The 12,644-nt window shown below is 38.5% G+C and overlaps 1 protein-coding gene across 2 annotated transcripts in view; it reads left to right on the forward strand.

Annotated features, from left to right (window-relative positions):
- arid3b (AT rich interactive domain 3B (BRIGHT-like)) overlaps positions 1-12,644 on the forward strand; it is a 32,972-nt gene that overhangs the window by 17,021 nt on the left and 3,307 nt on the right. For both annotated transcript variants that reach the window (XM_051884802.1, XM_051884803.1), the window contains exons 5-8: positions 9,634-9,817; positions 9,940-10,190; positions 12,154-12,456; positions 12,540-12,629. In XM_051884802.1, coding sequence (XP_051740762.1) covers positions 9,634-9,817; positions 9,940-10,190; positions 12,154-12,456; positions 12,540-12,629 — 828 coding nt within the window. The remainder of the gene's footprint in view (positions 1-9,633; positions 9,818-9,939; positions 10,191-12,153; positions 12,457-12,539; positions 12,630-12,644) is intronic.

The raw sequence follows: 12,644 nt of genomic DNA on the forward strand, positions 1-12,644 counted from the left end.
TGTAGCATCTTTATTTGTGACCGTTTAGACACTTTTTTTTTTTTTTTTTTTTGTATTTGATGTCCAAAATAGGTTTGTTGGTGTCCTTTTTGGTAAGTTTAAAGGAATATTCCAGGTTCAATACAAGTTAAAGGATTAGTTAATTTTAAAATGAAAATTACCCCAAGCTTTACTCACCCTCAAGCCATCCTAGGTATATTTGCTTTTCTTTTTTCTGATGAACACAGTCGGAGTTATATTAATAAATACCCTGACACATCCAAGCTTTATAATGGCAGCGAATGGGATCAACGAGTATGAAGCTCAAGAAAGTGCATCCGTCCATCATAAATGTACTCCACACGGCTCCGGGGGGTTAATTAAAGGCCTTCTGAAGTGAAACGATGCGTTTGTAAGAAAAATATCCATATTTAACAAGTAATAAATTAAAATATCTAGTTTCCGCCAGACTGCCTTCAATATTCAACTTACACCTCTCGCAGTTCAAAACGCTTGCGCTACGTCCTATGCCTTCCGTATCCAACTTGCGAAAAAAAATCGTAACTGATACGAGTTGAATACGGAAGGCTGTCTGGCGGAAGCTAGATATTTTACTTTATAACTTGTTAAATATGGATATTTTTCTTACACAAACCCCCCCAGAGCCGTGTGGAATATGTTTTGCTCTGGATGGATGCACTTTCTTCAACTTATACTCGTTGATCCCGTTCACTGCCATTTTAAAGCTCTGATACGTCAGGATGTTTATTAAAGGGGACCTATTATGCAAAATTCACTTTTGCATGGTGTTTGGACATAAATGTGTGTTGGCAGTGTGTGTACACAACCACCCTATAATGATAAAAATCCCCCAAAAAAATTTTTAATCCCATAAATCATAAGCAGTGTCTCAGAACAAGCCGTTTCCAAATCCCTGACAGTGTGATGTCACTTTAGCCACAGGCCCCGCCCACGAATGTTGACAGACACTGCCGTTTTAACATAGAACCGCCCTGAGTGAGTTCACAGCCAGTTGTCATTGCTGCACTGACGAGAACGTCTCCCAAGCGTTTTAGGTGTTCTGTAGCTGGATGGATTAATCCACATAGCTCTCTCCATTTACTCCCTAAATCTGAGCTGCTGAAGAGGAGGTGGATTAATTTTGTTTTTGAAGAAAATGCTCCCTCAATTCTACCGAAATTCATTTGTCTGCACGAATCATTTCACACCGGACTTCTTTGTGAACGAATGTCAATACAAAGGGACAATACAAAACAGAGGTTGTGCTAAAAAGTTGTTACTCAAGGATAGATCAGTAAACTGTTCGTGATCCAGCTTACAGCCTCCAGAGTGATACTGGATACGGCAGTAATGAAGGTGAGAGCACTTTATTACAGTTCATCGGAGTTGATTTACGGATATGGATAAAGTTTATCAGTTTATTAAGCACCACCCGAAAGGGCATAAGGTCTTTATAGATTTGTTTACTGTTGGTTGTAATGAGTGTTTCTATGTAATTCACTGTGTATGTTGATGATAATGCAAGGGAGAGAGAGAGAGAGTTTATGGTAATATTTTAATGCACACTTGCGCTGTGTTTTATTAAGCTCTTACAGTGATTTTCTAGAGTGAAAACAGACACTTCATATTTTGTGTGAAGTACAATAAACGTTATAAAACTCATCGAACGGGGTCCGGTACAACAGGCTTGTACTAATATAGTGGAAGAAGACAATATAAGTTATAACCATAATTGAACTAAACTATACCTGTTCTGTCTCCATGCAGCATATATTCACCGTTTCTGACAATATAGTGCGTCCTGACTGAATCCTGACACCGGAGAATGAGCTCTTGAAGCTCCGCCCTCTTAGGCCGAGCGCAGCAGCTCATTTGCATTTAAAGGGCACACACTGAAATGGTGTGTTTTTGCTTAACCCCAAAAAGTGGCAATTTTAACATGCTATAAAAAATTATCTGTGGGGTATTTTGAGCTAAAACTTCACATACACACTCTGGGGACATTAGAGACTTATTTTACATCTTGTAAAATCGGGCATAATAGGTCCCCTTTAATATAACTCCGATTGTGTTAATCAGAAAGAAGAAAGCCATATACACCTAGGATGGCTTGAGGGTGAGTAAATCTTGGGCTAATTTTTGATTTGAAAGTGAACTAATCCTTTAATGTAAGTGTTTTTCTAAAATTATAAGCTTCTTATCTCTCCTTTTGAATCCTCCAAACATTGGCTCCAATCACTTCCATTGTGCCTTTTTTTTTTTTTTTTTTTTTTTTTTTTTTTTTTTTAAGAAAACAAGGGATGAATAAAAATTACTTAAACTTTATTGGTAATCCACAAGTGTTGTTGACTGAGCTTCACTTGCATTAAACCTGGAATATTCCTTAACATGCCACACCCGGATATAATATATAATATATATATATATAATATATATATATATATATATATATATATATATATATATATATATATATATATATATATATATATATATATATATATATTTATGCTTTGATCTTTCTAACTTTACACACACACCTATAAAAGTCGGCCTCTGCCCTGTGTATTGTCCACATCAGAGACCTTGAAACTTGATAAGATGGGAGGAGGACAGGAGCAGTGGCTGCAGGGGAGTTTTGTGAGGGGATGTTCAGTGTGTGCGTGTTGATTGGGGGCTGGGGGGGGGGGGAGTCTTTTGCTCGGGGCCTGAGGGGATCAGATAGAGGGTGGGTGAGGTGGATTAAGGGGCCCCTGTCCCTCTCCTAAAGATTAATGAGACCCTAAAACTCAGGGCCCCACCTTTGATATAAGAAGAATGACAGACAGTAGAAAAGCAAAGACAATGCTGTGACTGCTGAATAACAGCGGGATGGGGAGGGGATTGCATGGATGAGAGGAAATGATGACAAGATGAGTAGAGAAAGAGAGGGCATAATAAGTTATAGGAATGCTGAAAACCAGCTAGTGATGTTGTGTGCCAACAGAGTTACAAAATGGGGAAAATAAGCCAGAGTTGATTTGTTGTTTAAGGAGAAGTGCAACTGTATATTGATTTAAAATGTTTGAATCTTACTAAAACATTAAGGGAATCTATAAAACCAAGGTAAAATCATTACAATACAACCTAATTGTGACTTATTTAGGCAACGGCAATATAAATAAAGATGCCAATATTCAACATATAGTCAAATATATTTATAATCATCATAAGAAAAAAATAAACCGTTCTTATGACAATAGTTTATTAGCCTAACAAAATGTTTAAATGTGTATGTGCCTATTTGCTGTTTTCAAATGTGACTCATCCAATCAGATAACTATTTAAGTAAAGACTAATGTAATGTCATTAAGTATGCATAAAATATTCGTACTATATCAGATTATAGGCAGACAGTGCTATTTATTTATTTCAATGTATTGGTATTGGTTTGTATCAGGGTTGCCAGGTTTTCACAACAAAACCTGCCCAATTGCTAGTCAAAACTAGCTGAATCGCGTTTCTGGGGGGTAAAATCTGTGTTTTTGGTGGGGGTTCCCCTGGTAAAATTCACTTTCCAGGGGCTAAATATGTTATTTGGGGTCGCTTCAACCCACGGACATGAAAAACAACCCGCGGCAACAGTGTAAAAGTAGCCCAATTCCGCGGGAAAACCACAGACTTGGCAACACTGGTCCGTATATTGGCCAGTATTGAATATTTAATTGTACATGCTCATTTTCCTTATTTTTACATTTATATTACCTCTGTGGTCATCAAAGTCATACCTAAAGTTAAATTTTAAAAGCATGAATAATTTAATAACATTAAGTGTAATCTTTAGCAAATCGCTATTATTGTTGTTGTTGTTGTTGTTGTTGTTGTTATTATTATTATTATTATTATTATTATTATTATTATTATTATTTTCTTTTGATACTGTACATTATAATTTAGCATTTAGTAGCATTTATTATTTTTATTTAGACAATATAGTATAGAATTTTAATATCAGGCATTTATCAGTTATTGCTTTTAACATGAAAATCATTTTATTAGTATTGGGCAGATTTTAATATAAAATTGTGTAAAGTGTTTTAATATTTTAATATTTGTTTAAAACCAAATTTACTGTACCAAATATATAAAAATGACCAAGAAAAAATATACAATATTTATACAAATATATTTGAGGCTGTTGTAATTGACCAATCAGAATCAAGTATTCTAGAGAGCCTCATAAAAGCATTTAATGTAGAACACACTTCGAAAGTCATCACAGTATCCTTTGTTGAATTATTTATCTGGCTCATTTTGTTGCCGTATTAATGTTAGTAGCTTCTCGAGCAGCTTTGAATTATGACTAAGAGCATGTGTCGCCCATTTTAATTTATCGTTGACATACCGAACAGCTGCGATAGAAGCACTGCTCGGTTTCCTACAGTCAGCAGGGAGGAGGTTATATGTGTGCACGGCCTCTATTGTGTGACTTCATAATAAGTGTGGCACGTCCTGTTTGGAGCGTTTGTCTTGTCACTCCTGAGGCTTGTTACTCTCCTCAAGCATGTTTATGACATCCTGGGTTTGAAGTGGGCTTCTCCTTTCCCACCAGAGCGCCTCTGTCCTTTTATGACCACCGACTACAGATTTATCTTGTAAAGTCAGGAAGATCCCCAAAAAACTCTTTCCTTATCCCTTTCTCTTTGCGTCAATGTTCACTGTCCCCGAGGGAAACGCAGCCTTGCACTGAGCCCTCAATTGGTTTGTTTTTATGGCTCAGTGGTATAGGGACATGGCCCTTCTAAACTAGTAAACATGTAGACGTCTTAATTAAATGCGCTAAATCAAACTCGACAGCAAATTCCTTCTTGTGCACTGTCAAATCCAGCTGAATTATGACCCAATAGATATATTAATAAAAAAGTCTTATAATATAAAATAAACTACAAAGAATAAAAAATTATACATGCATCTATTATCAACAATGTTTTCTGTGTGTACTGTCTTGACATGCTCATCTGTGATGAGAAAATTAAAACTAATCTTAATTAATACCGATAATAATAGTCGCTTTATGTGTAATCTTGCCTTAACCAACCTGAAATTAGCTCTGTCTAGCAACTATGCATATGCATCTTAGGAGTTGTGGAGTGGAGGATGGGTGTCAGAGGAAACATGAATATTTTATACAAGAATGGAAAGTGCTTAATGCCGAAGAAAATGAAAAATGACTCTTGCACTCCCTTTTTGTTGTAGTGTTGTCAAAAGTACTGACTTTGGTACCGAAATTTAAAAAATGTGACAATACCAGCATTTCCCCCTAGCATTTTGAGTGCTGTTGAGTGTATTCTTAAACACTTCTGATTGGCCATTGTTCACACGCTCAACAGATATGTCTGTGATTGGCTACAATGATCAATGCTTCAAAAACATGTAAATCAGCCCATCCGTCTACCAGTGGATATATTATGGATCCGCTGATAGACGCGTGCTTTCAAACGCTCCTGTGTGTATCTGTGTAAGCGCTCGGTGAAGAGCGTCAAAGATGTCTATTTTCAACATGGTTTTTGAAGTGTTGATCATTGTAGCCAATCACAGACCTATCTGTTGAGTGTGTGAACACAATGGCCAATCAGAGGTGTTTAAGAATCCGCTCAACAGTGTTCGAAATGCTGGTATCGTCACATTTTTAAAATGTCGGTACTTTTGACAACACTAGTTTGTTGCAATTTTGTCAGTTTCAAGAATGTTGTGGATGAAATTTTTAGTGGTTTTTTTTTTTTATTCATTTTCAAATTATAATTAGTTAAATATTAAGTAAAATAAATCTCTAAGATATCTGCACTGGCATCGAAAAAATAATATTGGTCGACCACTACATTTAAATAAATATTTAAATAAAATAAGTAAGTTGTATTACAGTAAAATTTGTGTAATGGCAATCTAATGAAGCCATTGAATTCATTAATTTATATTTATTTAGTCATTTGTACTTCTGTTATAAATAATGTGCAAAAGACTTGTTGGCCCTGAAATGTACTTATTTTCTATATGCAAAATATCATTTCTTGTTTTGTTTTTTGTTGTTTTTCTTTTGACTTGACTGGTGTGAAATGTGATCTGGCATTACTTAAACGTTTTTCAGGTTATCAAAACAAAAGATCTAGCCACACAACATCATTCAGGATCTTTCGTCGGATATGAGACCATGCACTTCCTGTATGCCCCCTCACTTCCTCTCTGCAGCAGCTTTACTGTAAGAATGGCAATCATTGTTTAGGTTGGTGTGGAATTTCCTTCACCAGCCCGGCGTCTCAACGCATCTTATTGGTTCATCGCAGAACGAAGGCTTCTTAATGTGGGCAGCTGTTTCCTCCTATATTTAGGACAGTGGTCAGATTTACTGACCTTTTTTTCTTTTTTTTTTTCTCTAGCAAACAGATGGGGGAGGGGTGGAATTAGATGTGTGATTAAAAAAAAACAAATTAGTTAGAAATTGCTTCCACTTCTTTTCTGTATACAGAATTGTTTGACTTTGAACATTGTATCAGTTTATAATAGCTAAAGAACTAGTAAAGTGACTAAAGCAACAATGCAGCAATGTGTCTGCCCTTTTCTGGAATCGAGTGTGGAACTGTCCTGCTTTTGTCTTATGTTTATGTCCTCACTGAACATTGAATTTCCTCTTTTAGTAGAGTTGTTCAGCGACCTCATGCTTTTATTTCATTAACCCCGTCTTGACGTGTCTCATTGCCCATTGCTTGAGACGTATGAAGGGAGACAACATGATATCAATTAGGAGTGCAGTGCTTCAGCATTAAGCCCTAGCACAGCTTACATCAATCAATAATGAAGCCTCTTTAGCAGGAAAAGGCTTCCAATGACTTTTCCATTCTTGAGTTTGAGCTAAATTGGTTTTGCAGTTATGGCGCGCGTCACAAGGTCACTCTCTAGACGCCACTGCTCCACGCGATTTCCTGTGGACCCGTACCTGAATCTCGAGCTCGGTGACCTAGTGCTAACCTTTTGCTCGAATCTGAGCAGCGATTGTTTGATGAATGAGTAATGTCATTCCCAGCATTAAATAACTGCCTTTCAAAGGGAGCCCTTGCTCCGGACTCTCCGGGGGTGCTGGGCCTTGTCTTGGAGGCCTGGGCTTCTAAATTACACTGAGTAAATGAACGCTTTATAGCTGTTTGCTGTGAGGAGTTTAAGGATGGAACATTCTGACCCCGATAATTCAAGAAGAATTAGGTGAACTAGGTGTTTGTTTGGGGGGGGAAATATATATATATTTATTTATTTTAGGGGTGTAATGGTAACCAAACATGACGGTTCGGTACGTACCTCTCTATTCAAGTTGCTGTTCGGTACGGCAGGGGGGAGAAAACTAAACATAAAGTTGCTTCTTTTTTCTTCTTTTTTTATTAAACAGTGGTTTATTGAACAAATTGTGTCTATCTTTATATAAATTCAATTATAATTAACATTTTCTTAAGGATAAAAAAAAAAATCAACCTTAGCTAATACTGTAAACTATACAGGGAGCACTTTCTTGCACATTACTCAACCTGGTCTCATGGAAAGACGTACCTGTGGGAACGTTTTCGCGAGTTGCAAAAATACGTACAAATACGTACATATCACTGCAGTTTCCAACAGAAATGAACACTAGAGGCAGTAAAACAGCAAGCGATTTTAATCGTTTTCATACACCGTTACGGATTAATGAAGACTTGTTTTTACCTTGCACAATATTATGTTATGACTTCAAAACGCTTTTTACCAAAGTGCACGATTTATAAACGAATGGCCTTTGCATCGGTTAACCAGCTATTCTGATATGACATAAGCTTGCTCGGTTGCTCAGCTGATACGGAGTTGGACTTAGGACGAGAAAGCCTTGGGTACGAATCCGGGGGGAAAACGAGTCACGGTAAAAGAGCTCAAAGATGAGAGATCAAAACAATCTCGATTACGGATGCTTTTTATGTCACATTTGCTTTTGTTAACACTATCAGGTAGGTTTAGGTGTAGTGTTGGTGGTACATTATTTTAAAAAATAATGGAGCACTACACTTTTAGCGGCACTCACCGGACAAAATTTCACATTAAAACTGCAGTGATATGTACGTATTGGTACGTATTTTGCGACTTACGAAAACGTTCCCACAGGTACGTTTTTCTAATGAGACCAGGCTCACATTACTATAATATTAAAGATATTCAGAGCCCAACTATTAAATTCAGTTGCAATTTATTTTTAAATGTAATAAACACTCAAAAAAAAAAAAAAAGTAAATTGCACATGGCAGGTTTTGTATTAACTTCTAAATCTAATTAGAAAATTATTTTTCAATTATTTTCAATTAATTTTTGAAATATGATCATTTACACAGTTACGGTCATAACTTGTTTTTATGACACATTTATTTAAACATTAAATAATTAAGACATTACTAACAGGTAAAGTAAATATAATGGATATATAAGCTAATATAGTGCATATATTTAGTGAAACACTCCCCTCTAGAGTTCATTTCTCTAGTGAACTAACATGCTGTGGACACTAAATGACTTGCCTGAGGTAAATGTAATGCTACGTGAGATATTATTCTCAAGCTGTTTTATTGATGTCTTTCCGCGATTGAAACAGTGGTTGAGAGATTACACGTAAACATATCTATGCATAGATTGACTATTTTTCTTCTTCTGTGCTTTTTCTTGTTGTGGCGCTTAGCAAACAGCGTCGCATTACTGCACGCCCTCTTTTCTTAATTGGAGTGTGAATCGCGTGTTACTGACTGTATTAGTCGTCTGACTGTATGCACCAAACTGTGACATACATACCGTGGCGGTTCGGGGGAATACAGAATTACATGCACATTTCAGAATGACTATACATTTGTTAGCCATAGAATTAGTGTTATTGGTTTATATTTGTTTTGTGCACAGGTGCCCATCTATGTGCGATCCATGTTAATGAGAATGGAGTGGCTAAATTAGGGCGTAATCCTGACCTCAAGTCACCAGGACTGTTTAACCCCCCACTTCTCACAAAGCACACACACATACATTAATTGGTTTTATTCCAGAATAGGCCCAGCGTGGTATGTGGGGGGAGGATTTGAGCATGGCATTATGGGGGCTCAAAGCCCCTCCCGTCCTGTTCCGTACACACTTTAGTAACTGCGCTTAGAGAGCACAAGTGTGTGTGCGCGTGTGGTTTTAGTTGCCGCAATCCCTCCAAATGAGCTTCATTGCACTGGCCTCTACCCACACCGGCTCATTGCTCACAGATTAAAAACTCAATCACTTCAATCCCTCCCTGTTTTTCTGGAAGGGGTGGGCAGCACAGATACTCATGAGCTTTTAATGCTACAGATTGGCTTCTGCTTGCATCTCTATATTTGAGCCCATCACTTCCTATCATCAGCTTATCATTTAGCATAGTTACTGTTGATTGGCCCATAGCTGCCCATCATCAGCTTATATTTGACCATAGTTACTGTGTTGATGATCCCAACACTTCCCATCGTTACGGTCTTAATAAAGCCAATAATTTCTGACAGTTGCTGTCTTGATCAGCCCAGCACAAGTTTAAATCAAGCAGAATATTTAAACTAAGGCTCCTGTCCGTTCTGTCTCCTCCAGGTACACCTGTGAATCGAATCCCCATCATGGCCAAGCAGGTGTTGGATCTGTATATGCTGTATAAGCTGGTGACTGAGAAGGGAGGTCTGGTGGAGGTGATCAACAAGAAGATCTGGAGGGAGATCACCAAAGGCTTGAACCTGCCCACCTCCATCACCAGCGCCGCCTTCACTCTCCGCACACAGTAAGATCTCCTGACGTTTTCCATGTACAAAAGTAGACCTACACATTCATTTACAGTACTTTTTGCCATTAAGGTCTCTAAAGTCACGCAGTAAGCTCACCATTTTTGATCTTCTGTGGTAGGTATATGAAGTACCTGTATCCATATGAATGCGAGAAGAAGGGTCTGAGTTCCCCTGGAGAGCTGCAGGCAGCCATCGACAGTAACCGCAGGGAGGGCCGTCGCCCCGGATACAGCAACAGCCTGTATCGCTTTTCCCCTTCTCCCAGTGCCTCAGCCCCTCACCTCCTCTCTCCTCCCAAAATGCACCTGCCCGCCACAGGACACAACGGACTGCAGGCCGCCCCCAGTCCCGCCATGAAGAAAGCCTCAGGTGTGCAGTCTTTTTGATGAGATAATCATTCCTGCTCAGGCCAACAAAGGCAAATTTCTATTTTTTAATTTCCTTGGGTTATCTGTTTAGTACGAATCCCCGCACATGACATGCAGGAAAAAATAGTAGGCTGAATCGTGCGCACAATTTAGCAAATCGAGGGAACGAAATAGTAAATCGTGCGCATGATTTAGCAAATCGAGGGAACGAAATAGTAAATTGTCGCAACAGTTTAGAAAATCGAGGGAACGAAATTGTACATCGTGCAGACGATTTAGTAAATTGAGGGAACGAATTAGTAAATCGTGCGCACGATTTATTTTTTTTTTTTTTTTTTTTTTTTGTCATGTATGAGGCTCCTTAGTTTAGTCCAAGTAAAATATTGCACATCAGTATAAACATTGGTGTATTTGCACACACTAGTGGTGAGAAGGAGATCCACATTCTTATTGAATGTCACTAGGTACGTTTATATGCACCCAAATAATCTGTTTATAATGTGATTCATGGCTCAGTTGGAGTGAAAAAACTTAATGTAAACCCCTCAATCGGTCAGATTGACCTTGATCCCAATTTATCCGTTTGAATGCAACTACATTTATATTGTGCACATGCGCAATGCCGTATTGAATTCAATGAATATTGGATTCATTCAGATTCACTACTAATATTCTTGCCATACAGTGAAATTTTAATTTAATTGGTTTTGCTGCTGACAGAAATACATTTCAATAAATTTTATTCTTCATTCCTCCACACTCCACACCTTCACATAATGCCACCTTGATGTGGAATAGAAACAAAACCAAGCAGGAAGTGTGTCTAGGAAATGGACCAAGTTTCCTGGCCTGATTGGGGAAATGATCGGCCATTAAAGGTCTGTGTTTTCCTGTGAGGCTCTACTGACAGAGACAAACCTCAGGGGCCACAGTTAATGCACTTGCATTGATGTGTAATGCCAGAATATCCTGCTTCATAACTTACAGTTGATTGATGAAAGTTCCCAAAAACTTACCAAATAATTAATGTTTGAGTTTAGCAAACTAGCATTCAGGCCTGTTCAGGAAGTAAAATCAAATTCATTTTCTCCTATTAATTTATAAACGTTTAAAGACAGACCAACAATGAGCTTCAAGGTTGTTGATCGGTGATGTATGCTTTTGTTGAAGTCATCAGTCAGCCCAGCATTATTTAAACACACTTTTTCCTTGTAGAACAACTACATTACCCATGATTCTGCAAAGAAATCCACCAATCACAGAATAGAAACAAGCAAATTGTGCCTATCCATCCATCCATCCATCCATCCATCCATCCATCCATCCATCCATCCATCCATCCATCCATCCATCCATCCATCCATCCATCCATCCATCCATCCATCCATCCATCCATCCATCCATCCATCCATCCATCCATCCATCCATCCATCCATCCATCCATCCATCCATCCATCCATCCATCCATCCATCCATCTTTAATATGATTGTTGTTTGCAATGCTTCATGGGATTGTAGTTCTTTCCCTCATAAAAGGCATGTGAAGTACACTGTCCTTGTACCTTTAGTCTATTTGTCCAATTTTCCAATGCTTTTTGTTTCAAATTAAAGATTGCGATGTTGTGATTTCCCTCATAGCTGATTGGTTTGATTCGTGGCTTATAACGTTTTAACAAATACTTTTAAAATCTCTATGGGAAAAATACTTCTGGAACCAAGTCCACTGAAAAGTTGGGCAGGCAATGTTGCACTCTACACCTTCTTTCAATGATCCACTCAATTTCCAATGGGTGAATCATAAAAAAACAAAAAAAATCAGTAAATAACCTGTTGAACTAAAAAATACATCTCAGTAGAGTATTTCATATAGGTGTGAACATGCAAGGGACTATATCATCATGATTAACATTATGGATGTGATAAAGTTACAGATTGAGTAAAACATTTTTGTTGCCTATCCTCAGTCCCAGAGGACGGTCCAGCCTCCATGTTACCGGGTCGACTGCCCCTTGCGCTGGCTCTCGGGCATCAGCAGCAGCTGGCACGTGCCGCCACACTGGAGCAGCTGAGGGAGAGGCTGGAGACCGGCATGGGCGGCGGAGCTGTGAATGCGGGGGCCGCCGCTGTGGAGGGGCCCGAGAGGAAGATGGCACGTCTGGCAGAGGAACAGCAGAGGCTACTGCAGCAGGCTTTCCAACAAAACTTGCTGGCCATGGCATCACAGGTGAACCCCGCCAGCCTGCGGATGAACAACACCAACACCCGCGGTGAGTACAATGAGCGTTTTCATCCAAAACACATGGACAGTGATTTAGAAAGTGTGTCGTTGACATTTGTATCTTGTTTTCAGAGGAAAAACAGGACCTGTCTCTCAGCATTTCTTCTAATGGCTCTGCTAGCATTACTGTGTCTGTGGAGGTCAACGGCGTTATTTACTCAGGTGTGTATTATTGTA

Source organism: Ctenopharyngodon idella, chromosome 24 (assembly GCF_019924925.1).
Source record: "Ctenopharyngodon idella isolate HZGC_01 chromosome 24, HZGC01, whole genome shotgun sequence".
Taxonomy (NCBI): Eukaryota; Metazoa; Chordata; class Actinopteri; order Cypriniformes; family Xenocyprididae; genus Ctenopharyngodon; species Ctenopharyngodon idella.